General features: G+C 39.2%; 1 protein-coding gene across 5 annotated transcripts in view; it reads right to left on the reverse strand.

Annotated features, from left to right (window-relative positions):
* Positions 1-19,798, reverse strand: part of plppr1 (phospholipid phosphatase related 1) — a 56,679-nt gene that overhangs the window by 27,780 nt on the left and 9,101 nt on the right. For 4 of the 5 annotated variants that reach the window (XM_031745752.2, XM_031745751.2, XM_031745750.2 and 1 more), the window contains exon 2: positions 7,019-7,129. In XM_031745752.2, coding sequence (XP_031601612.1) covers positions 7,019-7,078 — 60 coding nt within the window. In that variant the 5' untranslated portion in view covers positions 7,079-7,129. Of the gene's footprint in view, positions 1-7,018; positions 7,130-7,329; positions 7,427-19,798 lie in introns of those variants that run through there. The other variant, XM_039614413.1, reaches the window with a different exon arrangement.

Genomic DNA, 19,798 nt, shown 5'->3' on the forward strand with positions numbered 1-19,798 from the left:
ACTGCAGTATTCTATTATCCTTCTCCACTGGAGTGTAAAATTCACCTGATTTACCACTGAGGTGTCAGGGAAGGCTTTTTATTTATGTTTTTTGGTGAAGCTCTATTCTTAATGTAGTGTTTCTCAAAGCTTTTGGCTCTCAGTAGAAATAACTTGCCCATAAAATATGTAAATCTGCTTTATAAACATCATAACCTCTTTAATCGATATTTTCATATGAATCCAGTATCTATATCTAATGTGAAAGGGACAGGGCGTTGTGACACACACAAAGAGAATCATCACCTTCACTTCACCGTTTTGATTCAGTCTGTCTTTTTTATGTATTTTTAATTACATCCTACAAAGTCAGTTTGATCATAATAGCCATCCAAAATTAATTAAATCTTTATCCACCCCTCCCGAAGGATTTTTTTTATCTGCTCTCCCTTCACTCCAAAATCTTTTTACTGTCAGTACCACTGCGCATCTCCTCCCTCACATCATGAAAACAACCAGGAAAATGTTATATAAATCCAACACAAAGTCCTAGATTTTCATTTCACTGTCATGTTGTGTTAGTAGACTGGAAAAAAAAAAGACTGACAGAAATGGGCATCTAAGCCCGACTTGCCAGGCTTTAGACCGTGATATTACACTTCTGTTGTCAGACTTGTCTGTAAGTGACATAGAAGACAGCTACTGTTTTCTGGTTGTTTTGTTTTTTCTACAAACAGGCTTCCAAGTTGGCTACTTAAAGTATAAATGAAAATGGGCATGTAGTTATTTTCAAAAGGTTTTATGCATTTATTTAATTCTTAATAGTGCAAAGACATATCAGAGATTTGTGGGGAAAATGCAGGTTCATCTACTGTACTTTGGTCAGCAATACCTTTCAAAAAAGCTGAGTCAGCAGCATGTTTACGATTGTGTTTCATTAACTTATTTCCCAACACTCCATAAGTGTTTGATCTATTTATCAAATTTCATCCCCATCTTAACTTCTGAAAGCCTTAGCCTCTCTGGGGCACTCGTTTTATACCTCATCATGTTACTAATTAACCTCATTGGCTGAGAAACGCTCTGCCAAGCTGCTGCGTTATATAACTTTAGAAATTAAAAAAAGATGAGAGTCATAACAGAGTCAAATTTTGATTCAGGTCCATTCATGTGTTCAGCAGAGTGTCCTTTGCCACATGGAGTTTCAAGAAAGATGATTAAATCTTTGTACAGGCTGTAACAATTGCTCCTGCTCAATTTCAGCAAACAGTACTGTGCTAAAGTCTTGATCCAACTCTCACTGCTTTGTATTTTGCTTCAAAGGAGTCAGACTTTTTCACCCCAGACCTCATACACAACCATTTTCACAGAAGTGTTTTTGTGTCTGTTAACCCACTTAATAGTAACCTATGAATTTTGTGAATTTTATGAATCATTCCAAGCCACCTGACTCAAGGGATGAACCAGTGTTGTATCTGCACTACAGTGAGAACTTAGCAAAGAAGGAATTTTAAATTGTATCTTTAGGCACTAGCAGTCTGTCGCAAAAACACACAATTTCTTTCTTTAGTTGACTCTGTGAAAAATGCCAAAGATAACACAGTTTGACAGGCATGAAATTGTATTTTTGCACCAACAAGGGGATTCCCAAAGTGCTATTAGCTGAAAACTTGGCATATTTAAGCATGATATGCAGTGTGTCTTCAAAGAATCTGAGGAAATTGGACAAGCAGAGGACAAAAGAAGAAGCAACAGGCAAAAAAAATGATATACAACAGATTAACAGTGTTTGAAAGTCATATCCATAAGGGGAAAAAATCCAAGAACTGAGAAATGATCTGGTTCTTCAGTTGATCCATCTACTGTTTACTAAAGCCTCACCAGAAATGGTCTCAGTGGAAGGGTTGCTGTCAAGAAGCTATTCTTAAAAAAGCAAAAGAGGAGAAGAAGACTGAGGTATGACGAAATATATAAGAACTGGACTTAAATTCAAAGGCAACGGGTGATATAGAGCGATGTTTAGGTCTCATTTCAGTCAGTGGTGCTCAGGAATTTTTCAAAATTGATGGAATTAAGAATGTTAAACCTAAAAATTGAAGCATTGTGTGATGATCTTGACAGAGAACAGAACAAAAAGGTAGCAAACATCCAAAGAACAGCTTTGAATGTCCTTCAAGAAGCCTGGAGAACTATTCCTGGAGACTGCTTAAAGAAATGAGTAAAGAAAGCTAGCCTAAGAGGGTTCAAGCTGTGTTGGAGAATAAAGGCGGTCATACCACATAATGCCTTTCAAACTCATTAGAATTCACTCTTCATTTTACAGCACCTCTACAGCTGAACTGGGTTTAGAGTATGAAGTGCATTTCAGCTGTTTTTGTACAAAAAATATCACCTCAGGCACATTGTGTACACCTGGGCCTTCCCATTTTTACTTGTTTTGTTAGTTTAGCAGTTTTTAGAAACAACTAATAATATTCATACTCTAAACCTAAAACCATTAGAGCCACTTATTTTAATGGATATTTCAGACAGACAGCTGTTTGCCTTCACTGCTTGTGAGACATAACAGCTCACACATATTCATATTAGCTTCATTTTCCAGTACAAATTACGTCAAGCACTGGAATTTAGTTCACACAAAATCTGACTTCTTCTGAGCTAAATAACAAAGCCGCTCCCTGCAGTAATGACTGCACGTTGGGAAGTTTACTGTCTAAATTGTGTATACCTAACTAGAAGCTTTAATTAAAGCTTCTAGGAGATAAGGAAAACAAAGAAGATAAAAGAAAGACATTTTCTCAAGAGATTGGTGTACTTCCAAATAGTCTGGCAACCTGTGCTGCTTTAGCAGGCTGCTAACACTGAGTGCATCCAGCTCTTTCTTCAACGATGCAAAACCTGAAAAAGCTAGATAGCTGTAGCTAGATTAATGAGAGCCCACAGCTCTATACATTACATAATCCCATGCAGGATAGGTACAGGATATATCGGTCCTCTCTTCGCTCTTCCCAGCTTGTCTCCGCAGCTCAGCCTTTAATTAATTTCTCATAACTTTTCACTTTTTCCTTCTACTTCCTTCCCCCTTTTTTGCTTGTTTCATCCTATCTGTATTCCTCCTCCCTCGTGCCCCATCTTCTTTTTTTTGCAACCCCTTTCATCTCCCAATTTTCCTCTGCACACTCAGAGGGACAAATGGCAGCAACAAATGAACATCCTGACATCGAGTAACAGATGAAATAAAGGCAACAAGTTACACGAATAAATAAACAAATCACCACAAATAAACATCCTCCCTGTCAGACTGCTTCTGGCACTGAACTACATGGCCCAGCTGCTCCAATCAGGCCCCTCCGTCTTGATCACATGACGGCAGTGTTCCTCTGCCTTGCTGTGTTCGTGACAGGCAGGGTGAGTAAGAGAAGGAAAGGAGGGAGAAAAGAAACAAAAGGAGCAGGAAAAAGGAGCGAGATGAACCAAGATGTAGCGATTTAGAGGATGGGAAACTGGGTGAAGGGGAGAAAGAGCTCCTGTGGTACCACGTGAAATAGGAAGAGAAGAGAGAAGAGATTGAGGGAGGAAGCATGTTCAGCCGAGGAAGGAGGGGCAGGAGAGAAATGAGGCTGCGAGGACGTGACGGAGACATCAAAGAGGGGGAGAAAGAGAAATCGAGGATGAGCAGAATGAAATGAAGGGAGATAGATAGGATGCCTTTGACAAGTGTCGCTGAAGAAAAAAGGGGGAGTAAGTGAAAACAGGGTAATGAAAATTAGAGAAGAAGCTTGCTACTCACCAGGGTATTACAGCGTCTCTCTTAGGAGCACTCTGCCAATGAATTTTTAAGCTGAGATTGTGATGCAAAAGCCAATAAACCAAATGATGAATCTGAAAGCAAACCCTTCCCATTTATTGGGCACTGATACATAGAGACAAGATGATGAATAAGAACGTAGTAAAGCCCAGTTTGAAAAATGCTAAATATGCCCTTATAGAAGTTCTAACTGATGAGAAATACTACACATTATACCTTGAATGTTCTCGCTGTTTACAACTACATTTATAATACCATTTAAAGACTCAATATATAGCTGCACCTCATCGCTTTAGCCTTGCAGTTCTATAAAGCCGGCTGCTTTGAGAGAGACGTATAATAAAAAAAAGGTCAATATCGAAGCGTGAGAGGCCAAGTTGAGATTCTCTTCGGAATAAATATGTCAGATAGCCGAACGCTGATAGAGCCACCCCAATATGTAATAAGAACTGTTGGGACCAAGCTAAAGTTGGCGGTGTAGTATTTGTATGAGAAATGGGGAGCAAATGCATTCGGAAGCAAAATCTGACCACTGAGCAAATAAACAAGTTCAAAATAGGTCGCATGATAGCATTTATTAATACTTCGATCCAGGGAAAATTCATTTTGATATTCCGGAACAATAAATTACAACACAATTTGGCCAATATTGTGCAAAGAACACGCACACAAAGACGCCGTCATTACTTACAGATGAAGTTTTTTAAAAGTCACTTTGTTCATCATCACATTAGCATTGAGCAGTGAAAAGTTGATGTTCATTTGCCACTGGCATTGGTGAATGACACATGTCCATCAATAAGAACTGGCCTAGAGGCCGGTGGGTAACCCTGAAGCATCCTACGGTCACTACGGAAAATCTACACTCCCTTCTGATTGGCTAATGGTTGCTGGAAGTTGCTATTGGCAGGTGAAATCAGTTGCAAAGAGGGCGCTGCATCGAAAACCTCCTTGTGAGTCCTTTGGTTGCTCACAGAGTGCTGTAGTTTACATGGAAGTTGTCATCTTGTCAGTGAACACTTGCTGTAGCTGTAGTGATACTTGGAAAACGTGTGACGCAAACCAGAAACAATTGCCTTCAAAATGAAGGTTTTTCTTCAGTGTTGCAGTCGACATATTTCGATAGGTGAAACTTTGGAAAACAAACAAAAAGGCAGAATCTTCGGCGCAAACTATATGCAACAATCTGCTGCTTGGTCACAGCAACATGCTAGCGAACAAAGCAATCGCAAAGACCTTTTCTGTGCAGTACTGCACAGCTTTTTACAACCAATGTCAAACTGGGGACTTCCAGCAACCTCCAGTAATCACTCAGCATATTTTTGCCTAGCCACCGGTAATTACCAAGGGGACACCAGCTAACTTTAGTCCTACATGACTGGGGCTTTAGCAATCTATTTCACAGCAGCTGCCGGCATCTAGCATCCACTCGAAACCAGATAGGGAAAAACGTGTATTCCCTGGTGGTTGCCAGATGGTTGCTAGGCCTATTGTATATTACCCATAATGCTAAGGTAATGTATCAAACCCACTGTTAGACTCATTGAATATAAAATCCAGTCTGATGGAAAATATTTCCAACCTATTGTTGTACTTACATTTAAAACACTGAGTTATCAGTACTTACCACCTGGATGTTTAATGTGTCACCAGCTTAATCAGTGGTTACATTAAACCCGCCCCTCGTTATATGTCCTAATGTTTTTTGTTTTGTTTTTTTTAAGAGGCCATCTCAGCATTTCACACAGAGTTCCAGCACTGACCCTTCAAAACTCTAAATGAGCAAATAACTGTACAATCCTGACACATAGTCAAAGAGGAGGAACTGTCTAAAAGAGCTTTTTTAATGATGAGTCACGTCTCACATCTAAAAATAATGTATACTGAGATTATGTTTGACAGCTGCAGTATTTTTGATGATGTTTTGTTGTTTATACTTTCTGTTTACGGCAATCTTCTCGCATAAAATAAGTAGTTTGGCTCAGTGGGACTGAAAGTGACATAGTAACTGACTACATGTGATCTATGAGGTAAAAACATACAATTGCTGCACATCCGTGGCCACTGTCTCCTGTTTTTGTTTTCTTTTATTCGTTTTCCATCTAGTATTTTTAGCTCTAGGCTGGTATAGATAATATTGGAGCAAAATTAGACAACACAATCTCATAAGTGACGGTTATGAAACCACATAATATTGTAAAGGAAATTATCATCTAGAGGAAGTGCTAGTGGAATGCTATATTGCAAACAATGTACTTGGACTGAAGCATAGACCTATTTTGGATGAGAGATGAGAGGCAGGGTACACCCTGGACAGGCCGCCAATCTGAGGAATGGCTCCATTTCTCTCTTTCAGATGTAAAAGAGAGTATGTTGAATTCATCGGTTTTTGTTTTGTTTGTTTTTTTGTCATTTACTGCACTTTTCTTGAGGAGGCACATGTTCACAGAGAACCCACGTGATGTCTGTTTCATCACCATTGCAGATGCTGAGAGCATGTGCAGCAGTTCTGATCCCCAGAATGGTTTTCACTCTGGCTGTGGGTGGAAATAAAGTGTTCAGTGACATTTCCTATTGCACATCTTATCAGTGTAGTCTTAAACTCACTACACATGCATGCGACGGTCACATTTCACTTATCTTGGAGGACACGCCCAGGATCACACTAGCAGGCAGTAACACTAATTAACAGAAGGTAACAGTCCCATTATGGATGAGTGTCAGGAAAAATGAGTGAGACAAAAAGGTCGGGCAAGAAGAAAGCATGAGATAAAGGCAGAAAGAACATGAGTGTAAACCCATCTGAGACTGTGATGCAGGATATTTCCTCTGAGATGCGTGTCTCTGTGTGAGAGGGAGAACGACTAAAACACAAAGAGAGATGGAGGAGAATAACACAAAGTGTCCTGAGACATCTCTCTGATTAAGGACTTTAAACTGACACAGTAATTAAAAATTCAGGAGCTGCACAACTCTTACACACACACACAGACTTGCATGCATTACAAACACGCATGCATGCAGCTCCACACTCATGTCAACACTTTACGCTCTGGTTAGCTGTGTACAGTTTATCAGAAGATTGGTCGTTCACTTATGGTAAATTAACACTCAAAACCACATTTCCATCATGTTCATTTGCCAAACCAGGGTCATATGCATGAATCTACCACTTTATGCAGAAGCCCAGATTATCACGCAAAAACAATGCATGCACGCACACTCCCTCACCTCTACAAAGATGAAACATGGGATGATGGAGTAGCTGCGCAGGGTGTTGTTAGACGCCATCTTGCCTCCTGTCGGGAGACTAACGTTCTCAGGATTCACAGCAGGGTCACTCTGCAAAGACAGAAACATCAAGTGTCAGCTGCCATCATCTGATAATGATAGAAAGAAGTGCTCAGTGAGATTGGCTATTTTACATTTATGAGGCTTTCTAATGCCTCGTTAGTCGCCTCATAACAAAAAAATAATAAATAATTTAAAAAGCAGATAAGAGATTGCTTTGTTACATTGCAGAAACAAAATTAGAGTTTTACTTGTCAAAAAAAAAAGCACTGCACACAAAGATTGTGGTTTGCCAGCTCCTTCCGAGGGATCCCCACAATTCCCAGATCTCTTAGGAAATTCTATCCCTGTGTTGTTGCCAAGGTCAGCCCTTGGGTCTTTTCCCAGCCAGCTGTGCTTCTTGTCTATTTTTGTCAATCAACATAAGGCACCTAAGAAAGCTGTTTGGCCTTAATGACTGCAAGAGAAACGGTAAGAATTGGCTTGTAGGCAGGTGCAGTTTTCCATATCTAATAATCTCCTAAGGCCTCAAACACCATGGGGAAAAACTGATCCCCTCTACTATGTAGCTGTATGTCACTAGAGGTCATTTAAGCATCCGGTCTTGTGTTTCAAATGTTTCTGAGTGAGAAAAGAAGAGTTGCCATCATGTTCCCTCTAAGCTGCGCGAGTGCGCAATTGCGCACTGCTGGCACGGTCTCTGCTCACCGAAAATCTGCATTGCGCACAAAAAAAAAATCTAACCTGAATTGAAATTAAAATTAATACTTTAACAATTCTGTTTTGCACTGTTAGTCAGTAAGTGACTGGCTGCTCCCATATGAGATTAGAACGATGCCACCTTATCCTATAGTCCAGCCAATCACAATCGCGATTCACATTCGTATATACGCAGCTAATCAACGTTGTTGACAGGCTATGACAGCGTCCTTATGTGCCAACACCGGTTTTTAGCTAGCTAAACGGCGTGGCTGATGTGCAGTGAAGCCACGTTAATGACAACGTGTACAACTATTGGAGATGTGGGCAGGACAGACGGAACGACTGACGGAAAAAGTGTGGACTTTATAGCAGTTTTTAAATTGTGTTGATAGGCCACGTAAAACCAGAGTTATGATAAAAATATCTGCAATGTTTGGTTTTCTTCCTGAATACTATCGTTGTTTATATTTACTGCGGGAAGAAACGGTAAAAACTGCATTTTATAAGGAAAACGTTCGACAGCACTCTCCGCCTGTGAGCAAAAACAAAACCAAAAAACCCCCACCCTTTCCTATTGGTCGAAAAAAGTACCGTGTCGACCAATCAAAAAATGATATGGCAACATGGCATCTAGTTGTTAAGAAACGGGGGGAGTTTTAGGAGTGACGGCGGTGTTCTGAGATGTGAGAGATTTGAGACGTTTAGCGCAAATCTTGTGTAGTTAGTAGTTTTGTTGGTGTGTCAGAACAATGAGGCGGCTGCTGAATGTTACAGGTGTTACAGCAGTGATATATCTCCTGTTGTCAGGCCTGCAGGTATCAGGCTGTTGTTCTCCTTTATCTCATAGTGGACAGAAATTATTTTTTGGAGTGGCACAAATAATTTGTGTGGCATCAGATTTGATGCAGAACAGCTGATTGTTCTGTAAATAGTTTGAAATGTTTATTTAAAAAACGCCTTGGCTGCATTTTTAGGTAAACAGCTGCAAAAAACTTTGTTTGCACAACTCGGTTACTTTTTTGAAGAGGTAACTATATAATTAATTGCCCAACATTGGTCATTATATGCTGTATTTTGCAGACAGAGAGTTACAGGACTCTCTCCCAGACCACAGACTCATACTCATAATACAAGTCAGAGCTTTATATAAAAAAGAAAAAAAGAAAGTTGTGTTTTCAAAATTGGAGTTCAAGTTATTTTTACTTCCAATAGTGTTAACATACTACACAGGTCATGAACAAGATTTTTTTTAAATTTTCACTGTAAGTGGGCTAAAGCAGTTGAGTAAAAGTAGTCTAACATAAATGTAAATGCTGTAATTTGATTATTTTAATAAACCAACTTGGATGGATTAGATGCTGGCGTGACCACAGTGCACACGTCTGATGTCGCTCACAGTGGTCCAAGGGACCGCTCAGGGAGTTTGTGTGTTCGCTCAGACACATGAAAAATTAGAGGGAACATTGGTTGCCATCACTTTATATTCACCCCAATCGAGTCACCGCAAAGTTGTGGTCATTTTCATAAGAAGTCCCCTGCTTTCAGGAAAAGTTCTCCAGGCTTCTTTAAGGCTATTCTCCTCCACCATATTTTACACATGGCTGTAGACACTCATTGTTGTATATCTCCCCTGACCTTCTCCATACATATTGATAATGATTTAAAACAAATGTTTCAAATTTGTATTCATCACTCCATAAAACCTGCTGCCACTGATTTTCACTTCAGCTCTCGTCTAATGTGGCCTTTTCTCTCAGTTTCTCTTCCTGATGAATGGCTTCTCGACAGCCACCGTTCCACTGACATTTCTGATGAAGCCTTGGTGAATACCAACAGATCGTCTGAAGGGCTAAATGCATATCTCCGGTCCTGTGTCAGGTCATTGCTGGATTTCTTCCTACTTTTAAAGCCATGACTTTAAGATACTGCTCATGTGCTGTAGATTTTTTTTTTATGTCTGTCACTTTTGCCCTCCACAACAAATTGTTATTTTTTGTTATTATTTAAATATTGTTTATGCCACCAACAAATTATTTGTTTGTGTGATAGGCTGTTAGCAACAAAAGTGCCTAAAGATACCATTTAAAATAGCTTCTTTGCTAAGTTCTCTGTTCTGTGTAGACTAAACAGGTCAATCCCTCAAGTTAGTTGCCTTAAACGACTCAAGCTAAGCCACTTAACTTGACCTAACTTAACCAAGAAAAAAGAAATACTCTTTTTAGACTAAAAAAGGGCGAAAAAGCAGCCAATGTCCAAAGCAAAAGTTTGAAAAACCGTCAAAAAGCTTGAAGAACTACTGCTCATGAACACGTCTGGTTCCTTTGAAGCAAAATCAGGGTTGGCTCAAGACTTTTGCACAGTCTTCACTTTTTGTTAATTTTCTTAGCTGGTTTTTAGCTAATTTCTCAGTCTGGGTAAAGCTCTTTAACTGTATTTTTAACAGCACAAAGCCCAATACAAAATACATCTTCAGAAAGCATTTACTAATCCTGTCAGCTTTGTTCAGTTGAGAACAAAAGCAAATTCTTAATGAAACAACACAGCAGTATTAACCTTATTAATAAAATTCAATTTAACTTCTGAAGCCGCGCTGATGGAGCCAATCTTCTGCACTCGAACTGCCGCTGCTTCCGTTCTCCTTCTGTCAATCTGTCGTGTTCTTTAACTGCATTTCATTATGGCTTCTAATTGTCGAAAAACAATAACATAGCTATTCCCCACAGAGAACAGCAAGCTCACTAGTGAGCGTGAGAAACAAATATATAGTGAACAACAGAATACTGGAAAAACAAAAACAGCAGTGTCATTTGATTTTCTGCATCCAAACCAGTCTGATATGGCTTTCAGTTTCCAATTGCTGAGCACTGGCAGCGCAAGAGGTGCCTTGCAGTTTCAGTGGGTGTAGATTAGGCAGGATTAAAAAGTGGTTAAGGAAATCCAGAAATGTCAGTATCTGCTGGAGTAATTGTTGATTTATTCGTGTTAATCAACAAAGCTCTGACCTCACGCAGATATTTAATGCGTCTTATTGGCTTGTAATCGCTCCTAATTCCTCATTAAAGGGTAACCTCACTAATTTGAGCTTCTCTCTATCTACAGCACAATTCTGAATCATGAAAGGCTGGAGGAGCGTGAACAACGGGGTCTGTTACAGAGCAAAGTTGGAGAGAAAAATAGCAGTTATTTGATTTGTGCTTTCTTAGTTTCTTCCTCTTTTTCTATCTTCTATCTAAACTATTCATCATAAATGAACACCTGCTACAGAAAGATTAGATGGTATAATTATACTACTTCTGCTTTATACCTCATATATATTCATGCATATACATATCTTATGAGCTCCTCAACAATTTAATATTTGAGGCTGTGTGCTTTCCTGTTTCAGCTATTTTTATAATAATATTCCTAAAAAGCTGCTACAAGTAAAGAATTAGTATAAATTACTACTTTCACATTTTGTTGTAGGGTTGTTTATCAAAATGGGTTCTTTTAAAGGTACTGACCAAATGACCAAGTTTCGATTCACACTAAATCAGTCACATTTCTCTACCAAAGCACAGATGAGAACAGGTGAGACAAGAAAAAAAAAAAAGAGAGAGACCATGTGACATCACTTCCAACAAACATAGCAACCTACAAGTTGTTTCAGGCTGTCACTATGCGTGTTTTTCACTACACAAAACCTGAACTAAAAGAATTCATCAAATTCATCATTAATTCAAAAGCAATTTATACAGTATGAGACTTAGCGTAACAAGGTAAGGGTCTGGAAACATAACTGCAAAAAAGCTGCTCAATTAAAAAACAATTAGACACTAACACAACCAAACAAATATGTGTGCTATTGATATAATGTTTAAAAATTTCATTTTTGAACATTATAGCCAACATCAATACTGGTGCAAGGCTAAAACTGTTTCACTAGGTTCCTCTGAGAGAAGTGTTACTCAAATTACAAATGCATGGCGGTGGGTGCATTAATGTAAACTTTAGAGAACATACCAACGCATAAGGCCAAAAACACAAAGCCATTAACTTGCATCCATTAAAAAAATCATAATTTCTTTAAGTAAGCAATTCAGAATGAGATGCAATTTTTCAGATGATAATCTGATAATCAAGCAAAAAAAAAAAAAAAAAAAACCCTCACTGAGCGTTAGCTACACCTATGTAAAATAGCACTTATTAAGTATTTATATGCATTTGAGGACCTCTCACTCTTTCTCTCTCCTCAGCCTTTCATTTTTCTGACCAGTTCACCAGGTGAGTAAATGTTACTTCTAGAAAAGCAGAGAAGGGTAGATAGAGGCAGCTTGCATGTATCTCTGCGCATCCAGAGACTGCAGAGAAATCGTACAGGCTGGTGACAAGAGTCACAGCTAATGCAAGGATACTGGGTGGTCTGTTAACTCATTCCAGTTTGCTATAGTATCACTAGTGAAACTAGATGTTTCACAGCAGGCTAAAACAACCATCAGGCCACTGGGAAATGTCCCAGTGCTCCCAACCGGCTAGCAGCCACTGCGGATAATGATCACATGACCATGCATCCTATATGTGTTTAAAGCTACAGTAGGCAGGAATCTATACACATCCTCCTGCAGCAGTTCTCTCTCCCCTCCCTCTTCAAAGCCCAGAGATGCACATATATGCAAGTGCTTCATGAACTTTCCTTTTCCAGATGAAAGACTTCGTCAGATCTGGTCCTGAAAAGCGATATCCTAAAATCTCCCATCAAGGACTAGATTTTCTGAAAACAGAGCCCAGAGGAAGTGCGGGAGAACATCGTAAGTACAATATACGCCAAAATGTTTTTGGGGGGGATTTTTTCCCAAATGATGCCAAAACAAGTACACAAAAATAAAAAGGTCTCTGCATTTCTTCCTCCCACTTTCTGTACTAAAAGAAGTGCCTCCCAGCAGTAGCTTTATATTAAAAGAACAAACAGGAAGGTGCATCAATTTTTAAACGCAGGGAAACAAACAGATGAAACACCCAGAATTTCAAGCTTTTACCTTAAAGGTAATGAATAAAGTAAGTAAATTGTACACAATGAATTGATATTTGATTTGATTTATGATATTTATAGTTGTTAATGTATAGATAATTACTATCCATTAACAATTTATTAGATAAATATATTAACTACAAATTATTAAAATAACTACTAGCTTGTTAAAGGGACATAGCAGTTCAGCAGTTAGCTCAAAGACTTTTTTTCTCATTTTATTACATTGCCTCAAGTTGTCTATATGCTGAAAGGATACAGTAAATGTTTTGTTTAATGCCTTTACTGGAACACACTACCAGACTTTGCCCAAGATGTCAACATACCCACCATACTCCTAACTGTTTTGTAACTGCATTTGTCCCTGTGTGGTATTAGATTACAAGGGACGGACTCCAACAACACAAGATTTAATAGTGATGCTGCACTTACTTCAACTAAATTGAGAGTGATTCAATGTGAACCTACTAATATTAAATTTGAAATTCAAATACATATTTACCCATGTCACAAAAAGTTAATTAAGATCTACAATCACTAGACACTTTATTAGGTATATCTGGTACATATTTGACACACTGTTAGTTCCCCTTAGTTCCTTGTGTTCTTGAACACCGCCTCACTGTACATAAATGGCCTCCACAGATTTCAGTCAGATCAGGATGGGAGATGGGAACGGGTAGATTCAGATCATGGATGTGCAGCCGACAAATCTGCAACAATTGTGTGATGACATTAAGTCAATATGGAAAAAATTATCTCAGGAATGTTTCCAGCACCTCACTGAGTCTTTACCACAAAGAATTAAGGCAGTCTAGGTGTGTATACTGGAAATACACAACAAGACGGTCTCTCTGCTAAGTTAAAGCCTCACACAAAGATTTACTGATCCCAACACTCACTCTGATTTGAAACCAAACACTTCAGTTTCACTGAGTCATTAGACAAAGACAGACAGCAATGTTGGCATGTCTAATCAGTCCCTAAGTGCCCGTCCCATCTCATTTAACACTCAATCCAGGCTACTCAAGTCAGTATTAGATAGCAACAATCCACCCATCAGTTTTATAGCACTTACAGCACTTCACCTGAGGTTCAGAAAAACAAATTGCTGCTGGTGCCTGTATCTGAAACACCAACAACACATGAGCACATTTTTACACCTGTGAGACTGTGGCTGCAGGATATCAAGCTGCTACATCTTATATACCCATAAAAGAAAATGTCCCAGTCTATCTTCGTCTACCCTTGAAGAAAGATCAGTGCACGTGTTGCTGTAACACAGCATCACTACAGACGTGGAAGAGACTTGCTCTGCTGCTCAAGGTCACATGAGCAGAGTGGATAGCTGTCTGCTGAGGGTGAACTGAGGTGTTCCGGTTTAAGGATCGACTCTCAGTTCACTAAAATTGCCAGCACCCACATCAAAAGCCTTGAATGTCATGAAAAAAATCTATTAATGGAACCCTACGCTAGTCATCCTTGCAATCCATCTCTGTACACATTAACAGTATCATCAGCCTCCAGTGACTCAGTAACTTTTCAGATTATGGCATCAACAGCAGAGAAGAAATTGAATAGTCATAGTCATAAAAAAAGCCTCCCAAAGTCAGTGACCATACTAATCACATTAACAGGCTCCAAGGTATGATATGTTTAAAAAAAACAACAACTCAAGAGCAATTATTTATAATTTCTACATCTTACTGCATTCAACCATGATTTTATCAAGGCAGTCAAATGGAAAGACTTCATGTATCCTGCTATGTTTTTTTTTGTTGTTGTTTTGTTTTTATCTCAGTGGTAAATCTGATCAGAGATACTCGTTTGAGTTTTTATGTACTACTAAATAACTCCCAGTGTATTTAGTATGTATGAACAACAGGGTACATTTGTTTTTCTAGACTGGTGCATTAAAAATTTGTTACCTTTGGGATTTAAGTCAAAGCACAGCTGATGATTGTCAACAAAAACAGTCAGTAGAACCCAGCCAATGATGATGTTTGGGCAAAATATGTGTATTTGTGTAAAACACTATGAAGAAATCACTAATGTGGCCTAGGAGTAAGCGGTATAAACGGTATACAGTAGAAACGAAATGAATTTTGCCAACGGTACACTCAAAAAAATGAAATTGGGTGGTTGTTACATGCACAAGATCCAAACTTGTAATATGAACTAAATAATTCCATGTTTCTATGGTGAATGTAATTGAATCATGTAGCATCTACATGAAATTCAGCAACGTAATTTGTTCTTGTTGAGATGACATCATACAATCTAGTAAGAGTGGTTAGTTGCCTGGATCCAGCCACTCTTACTGGATTGTATCATGTCATCTCAACAGGAACAAATTAAGTTGCTGAATTTCATGCAGATGCTACATGATTCAATTACATTCACCATAGAAACATGGAATTATTTAGTTCAAATTACAAGTTTGGATCTTGTGCCTATAACAACCACCCAATTTCACTTTTTTGAGTCAGCTCACGAAATCCACAAGATCACATTAGATGTCAAACCACAGGAAAATCAGTGGGGTTACAAGAGGCAGACAACCACACCACGTGTATGCTGTTATTATTTCGTATGGTTTAACTTGTCAAGGACAACAACATAAAGCATCATCAAGCATAGCTTTCCTACTTTTGCTAAGTCTGTATTGACAGATTAATGCCATGGTGGTTCGTGCTGTTGCCTCAGAGCAAGAAGATCCTGGGTTTGAATCCACAATGAGGCGAAGTTTGCAGTGGGTTCTCTCTGCGTACTCTGGTTTCCTCCACAGTTAAAAGTCATACAGTTGTAAGGGTAGCTGGTTATTCTAAATTACCCAAAGGTGTTGAAGTGCAAATGGTTGTTTGTCTCTGTATGATAGCGACCTGTCTAGTCTGTACCCTGCCCCTGTTACCCTATCACTTCTGCAGCCCAGATAAAGATAAGAAGATGGGTGGATTGGAAGTTGCTGTAAATCCGTTGAATCTTATTTTTGTTGGACATTATGTAATATGAATACATGTGCTACAGAAATAAGTTACATTTCATCTATTCAACAAGATTATCATTGGTGTAACAAACAAATATTTTACTAGTTCATGTAACAAGACTGACTTTTGATGTGCCAAAGTGTTTAAACAATATAAGATGAATTTAAATAAATCTAATTAGACTAACGTGGTACAAACATGTTGGTTGAACAAAAGTCAAATTAATTGAATGTTACTGTTAATATTATGTTAAACCTACACACATATATCGTGTTGACACAACACAACCAAGATGGATTAATATAACATGATTTGTTTAGATGGAATATAAGTGGCAAGATAAAAGTACGTTCATCCAATGACTTATTTTTTTGAGTGTAGAGATTTTGACTATACCGCTCTACCGCAATAGTGCATGTTGATGGTGTCATCAAGCTGCGCCTGTTTTGGTCGAAAGCATCGCAGCAGCTCCAAGCAATATCATCTGCAAATTCGGCAACAGTAATAGCAAAGACACGAAGCACGTTTTGGAATATGAGGAAGCTCCTTAGTCTCCTGACTGAAGTTTGGTCCGTTTACAGCGTCCTGTCATGCGATTGCATTTGTCCCTAACCATCAGACGCTCACATTAACTTTTATTGAGTGGAAAAAAGTTAGCATTCATCCTCCAGCTTCACTGTTTATGTTATCCTAACATAGCTGTGTCGCTAGCAATCACGTAACACATCATTATATACCAGGTAGCCCAACTTCAGTAACCGTACAAAAGTCTCTGCTGTTTAGTTTTCTATTCATTTATGTTGGAAGTGATAGCAGAGCTGTACGTTTTATTTTTTTTCCAGAAACCTCTCTGTCAGAACATGCTATGTTTAGGCGGAAACTAGCGAGCTAACTTCCTGCTAACTTCTAATTCTGCTCAGTTTTCATGGATGCCTGGATGTTAAACTTAATTGTTACACCTCGTAAAGCAGCGACGCTGACCATTTTATTAAAGATGAAAGAATTTAGACAGTTTTTAACGTTCAGTGTTCGTTTGACTTTGGGACCTGAAGCGGACGGAGTTTTGGACCCAGATTACTTTGCAAAGCTCCTGACTACGGTAGCAGTAATGCTCCGACAATCCATCAAGCGGTGCGGCTTCGTAGCTTACCAAAGTCGTTCTAAAACATTTTTGACAGATTTTTGAGCACCGTGTACCACAGCGGTCCCCAGCCCCCGGGCCTCAGACCGGACCGGTCCATGAGTCGTTTGGTACCGGGCCGCGAGAGTTGAGGCTCAGGTGTGAAATGTATGGTTTTCAGGGTTTTTATCGATTTCTAGCGTTATTTTGTTATCGTTTTTATCGTTTACTCGGTTTTCCTGGGTCTTTTCACGTGTGTTATGAATAAATCTTCTTTTTTTTTGGTACTGGTACTAGTTTTATTTTGTTGTATTTATCCGCGACACCTTAAAGGCCGGTCCGTGAAAATATTGTCGGGCATAAACCAGTCCGTGGCGCAAAAAAGGTTGGGGACCGCTGGTGTACCACATAAAATCGGTTTGAGGTCAGTAAGCACAACCAGAATTCATACATAAGGCGCACTGGATTATAAGACACACTGTCGATTTTTGAGAAAATTAAAGGATTATAAGTGCGCCTTTATAGTGCGAAAATAAGGAAAAAATATATTGCGATATATATCGTTACCGCACATGCTTCAAATTATACAGCGATATGGATTTTAGGCCATATCGCCCAGCCCTAATATGGCCTCATTCTGTAGCAGACAGGGAATCACAGTCAAACGGAAGACGCAGCAAGTACAGCGTCAACCTCCAGACAATCTAGGCAACAGTAGGATCCTTTTACATGTACACAAGAAGTGATTCGATTTTTGTCAGACCAATAACAAAATATGAAGGAGATGTTTTGGGTTTGTGTTTCCCATCCAAGCACCCTGGCAGTTCATTTCATCATAAATCTGGTTCAAGTATAGGCTGAGTGGGAGTTACCAGCTCTACTGTTTTTAGTTTGGGTTTCTATTAGTTTTCCAAAACTAGTTTAGGGGAGAAGCCTGAATCTGATCATCCATTGTGTGGTTGGTTCAGGGTTTTCTCCATCTTTTGCTTGTTTTAGCTGGAACTCCCATTTCCTTTTGTTTCCAACTGCAATTTCTGTTGAATGGCAGCAGTGTTGTGGTATCTCAAATGTTGGGTTCCTTTGAACCTTAAATTTAGGGACCATAACAGTAATTTACTCCAAAAAGCTTTAAACTAGTGACCCTCTGTAAAGTAGGAAAATTGTCCCCTTGAGTGTTTCCAAAACTAAACCTGTTGAATATCTATTAGTGAAAGGCTTGAAACTGTTCTGCCTACACTTTTACTTACTCCATGGATAATACTGCAGACATGGATGGGGGAAAAAAAGCAGCAGTTGAACCGCAAACTCAATGATTTTACTAGGGGGCTCTTTGACAGACGATTCAAATCAGAAAATTGAAGGGGGCTGCACTCAGCATCCAAAGAATTGACACCACATTCATTTGTTGCTCAGACACTACGACAGCCCAAACTGCACCTAGTCGTGGTAAAGTCAACATGATTTCTCTTTTTCTGGTGCCTAAAAACCCAGAGTCTGAAGAGAATTTCAACAAAGGAACACTTTTCTTCCAATACCAAGAGACACTTAATTACAGTGAGTCAGATGAAAGGTGATCAGATCATCTCACCAGAGGGTAGATCATCAAACGAGCAGCCTACAGGCCTCGTCACGATTCATCAGCATCTCCTCCTCTCAGCCACTCAGCTGTGATGACTTTGTCTGGATGTGACTGCTTTTCTCTCAGAGACAGCAAGAGCTGACTGTGAAATATTGAGCACAGAAATATTGTACCTGATTGACCATCTCCTGGTCTCCAGCTGAGTTGTTCTGCTGGAGTGTGATGACTGTCTGAATGTCACAATGACAGAGTTTGTGATAGAGCGAGTGGCTGGGCATGGAAAAATGAAATATTACCTCCCGTTATCACTGCTGGCCTGTTGTTGCTGTAGCCTTGATGTGTCCTCTTTCTACTCTACTTGAACAGAGCTACATCTGTTACTGAATCCACAAAAAAAAAAAGAAAAGAAAAGAAAATGGCAGAATTTTTAAAGCACCCTGGCTGCTACAGTATACAATGTTCAGAAATACCAGCACAAGGAAATATACTACCAAAGAAATATAATAACAGGGCAACAGAATACTAGTGGTCCATTCATCCAGTCTAAATTGCTAAAAACACCAGCTACTTCATTAGTGAGTCAGATCCCCTTTTGCCTTCAGAACTGCCACTATAGCTCACCTAGTGCAGCAGCAACCAATATAAGAAGGCTTGGAGTCTGCCCCAGAGTTTATGTTTCATTTGTGTTATGGTGAGGTCAGGAACAATGCTCATATAGACTGTGATGTTTGAAAAATGTTCACTTGCTACCCAAAGTGTGCCAAGAAAAAAATCCCCCACAGCATTACACCATCACCACCAGCCTGAACCTTTGATACGAGGCAGGATGGATCCATGCTTTCATGAAGTTTATGCCAAATTCTGACCTTACAGCCAAAATCACCGAAATTGTCCAATTTTGGTGATTCTGACCTTACAGCCAAAATCACCGAAATTGTCCAATTTTGGTGAATTACAGCTTCAGTTTCCAGTTCTTAGCTGACAGGAGTGGCACCCTGTATGCACCTGGTATGCTGCTTCTGCTTTCAGAGTCGCTCTTCTGCATACCTTGGTTGGCTATCAGGTGGTTATTTCAGTTGGTGTTGTTTTCCTTTACCAGCTCCACCAGTCTGGCCATTTTCCTTTGACCTCTTGCATCAACAAGCAATTTTGACCCAGAGAACTGATGCTCACTGGACCCGGGGACTTCCATTGGTTGCAAGTCCAACTGTGTATTTACGTGTAGAAGTTTAAAAATATTCATCCACGTCTCAAATTATTTAAGACCTCAATAAAAACTTTACTGATAAGCTCGTGATCTAAATCATTAGTTAACAGGGCTTTA

This window comes from Oreochromis aureus, linkage group 7 (assembly GCF_013358895.1).
Source record: "Oreochromis aureus strain Israel breed Guangdong linkage group 7, ZZ_aureus, whole genome shotgun sequence".
In the NCBI taxonomy this organism is placed as follows: domain Eukaryota; kingdom Metazoa; phylum Chordata; class Actinopteri; order Cichliformes; family Cichlidae; genus Oreochromis; species Oreochromis aureus.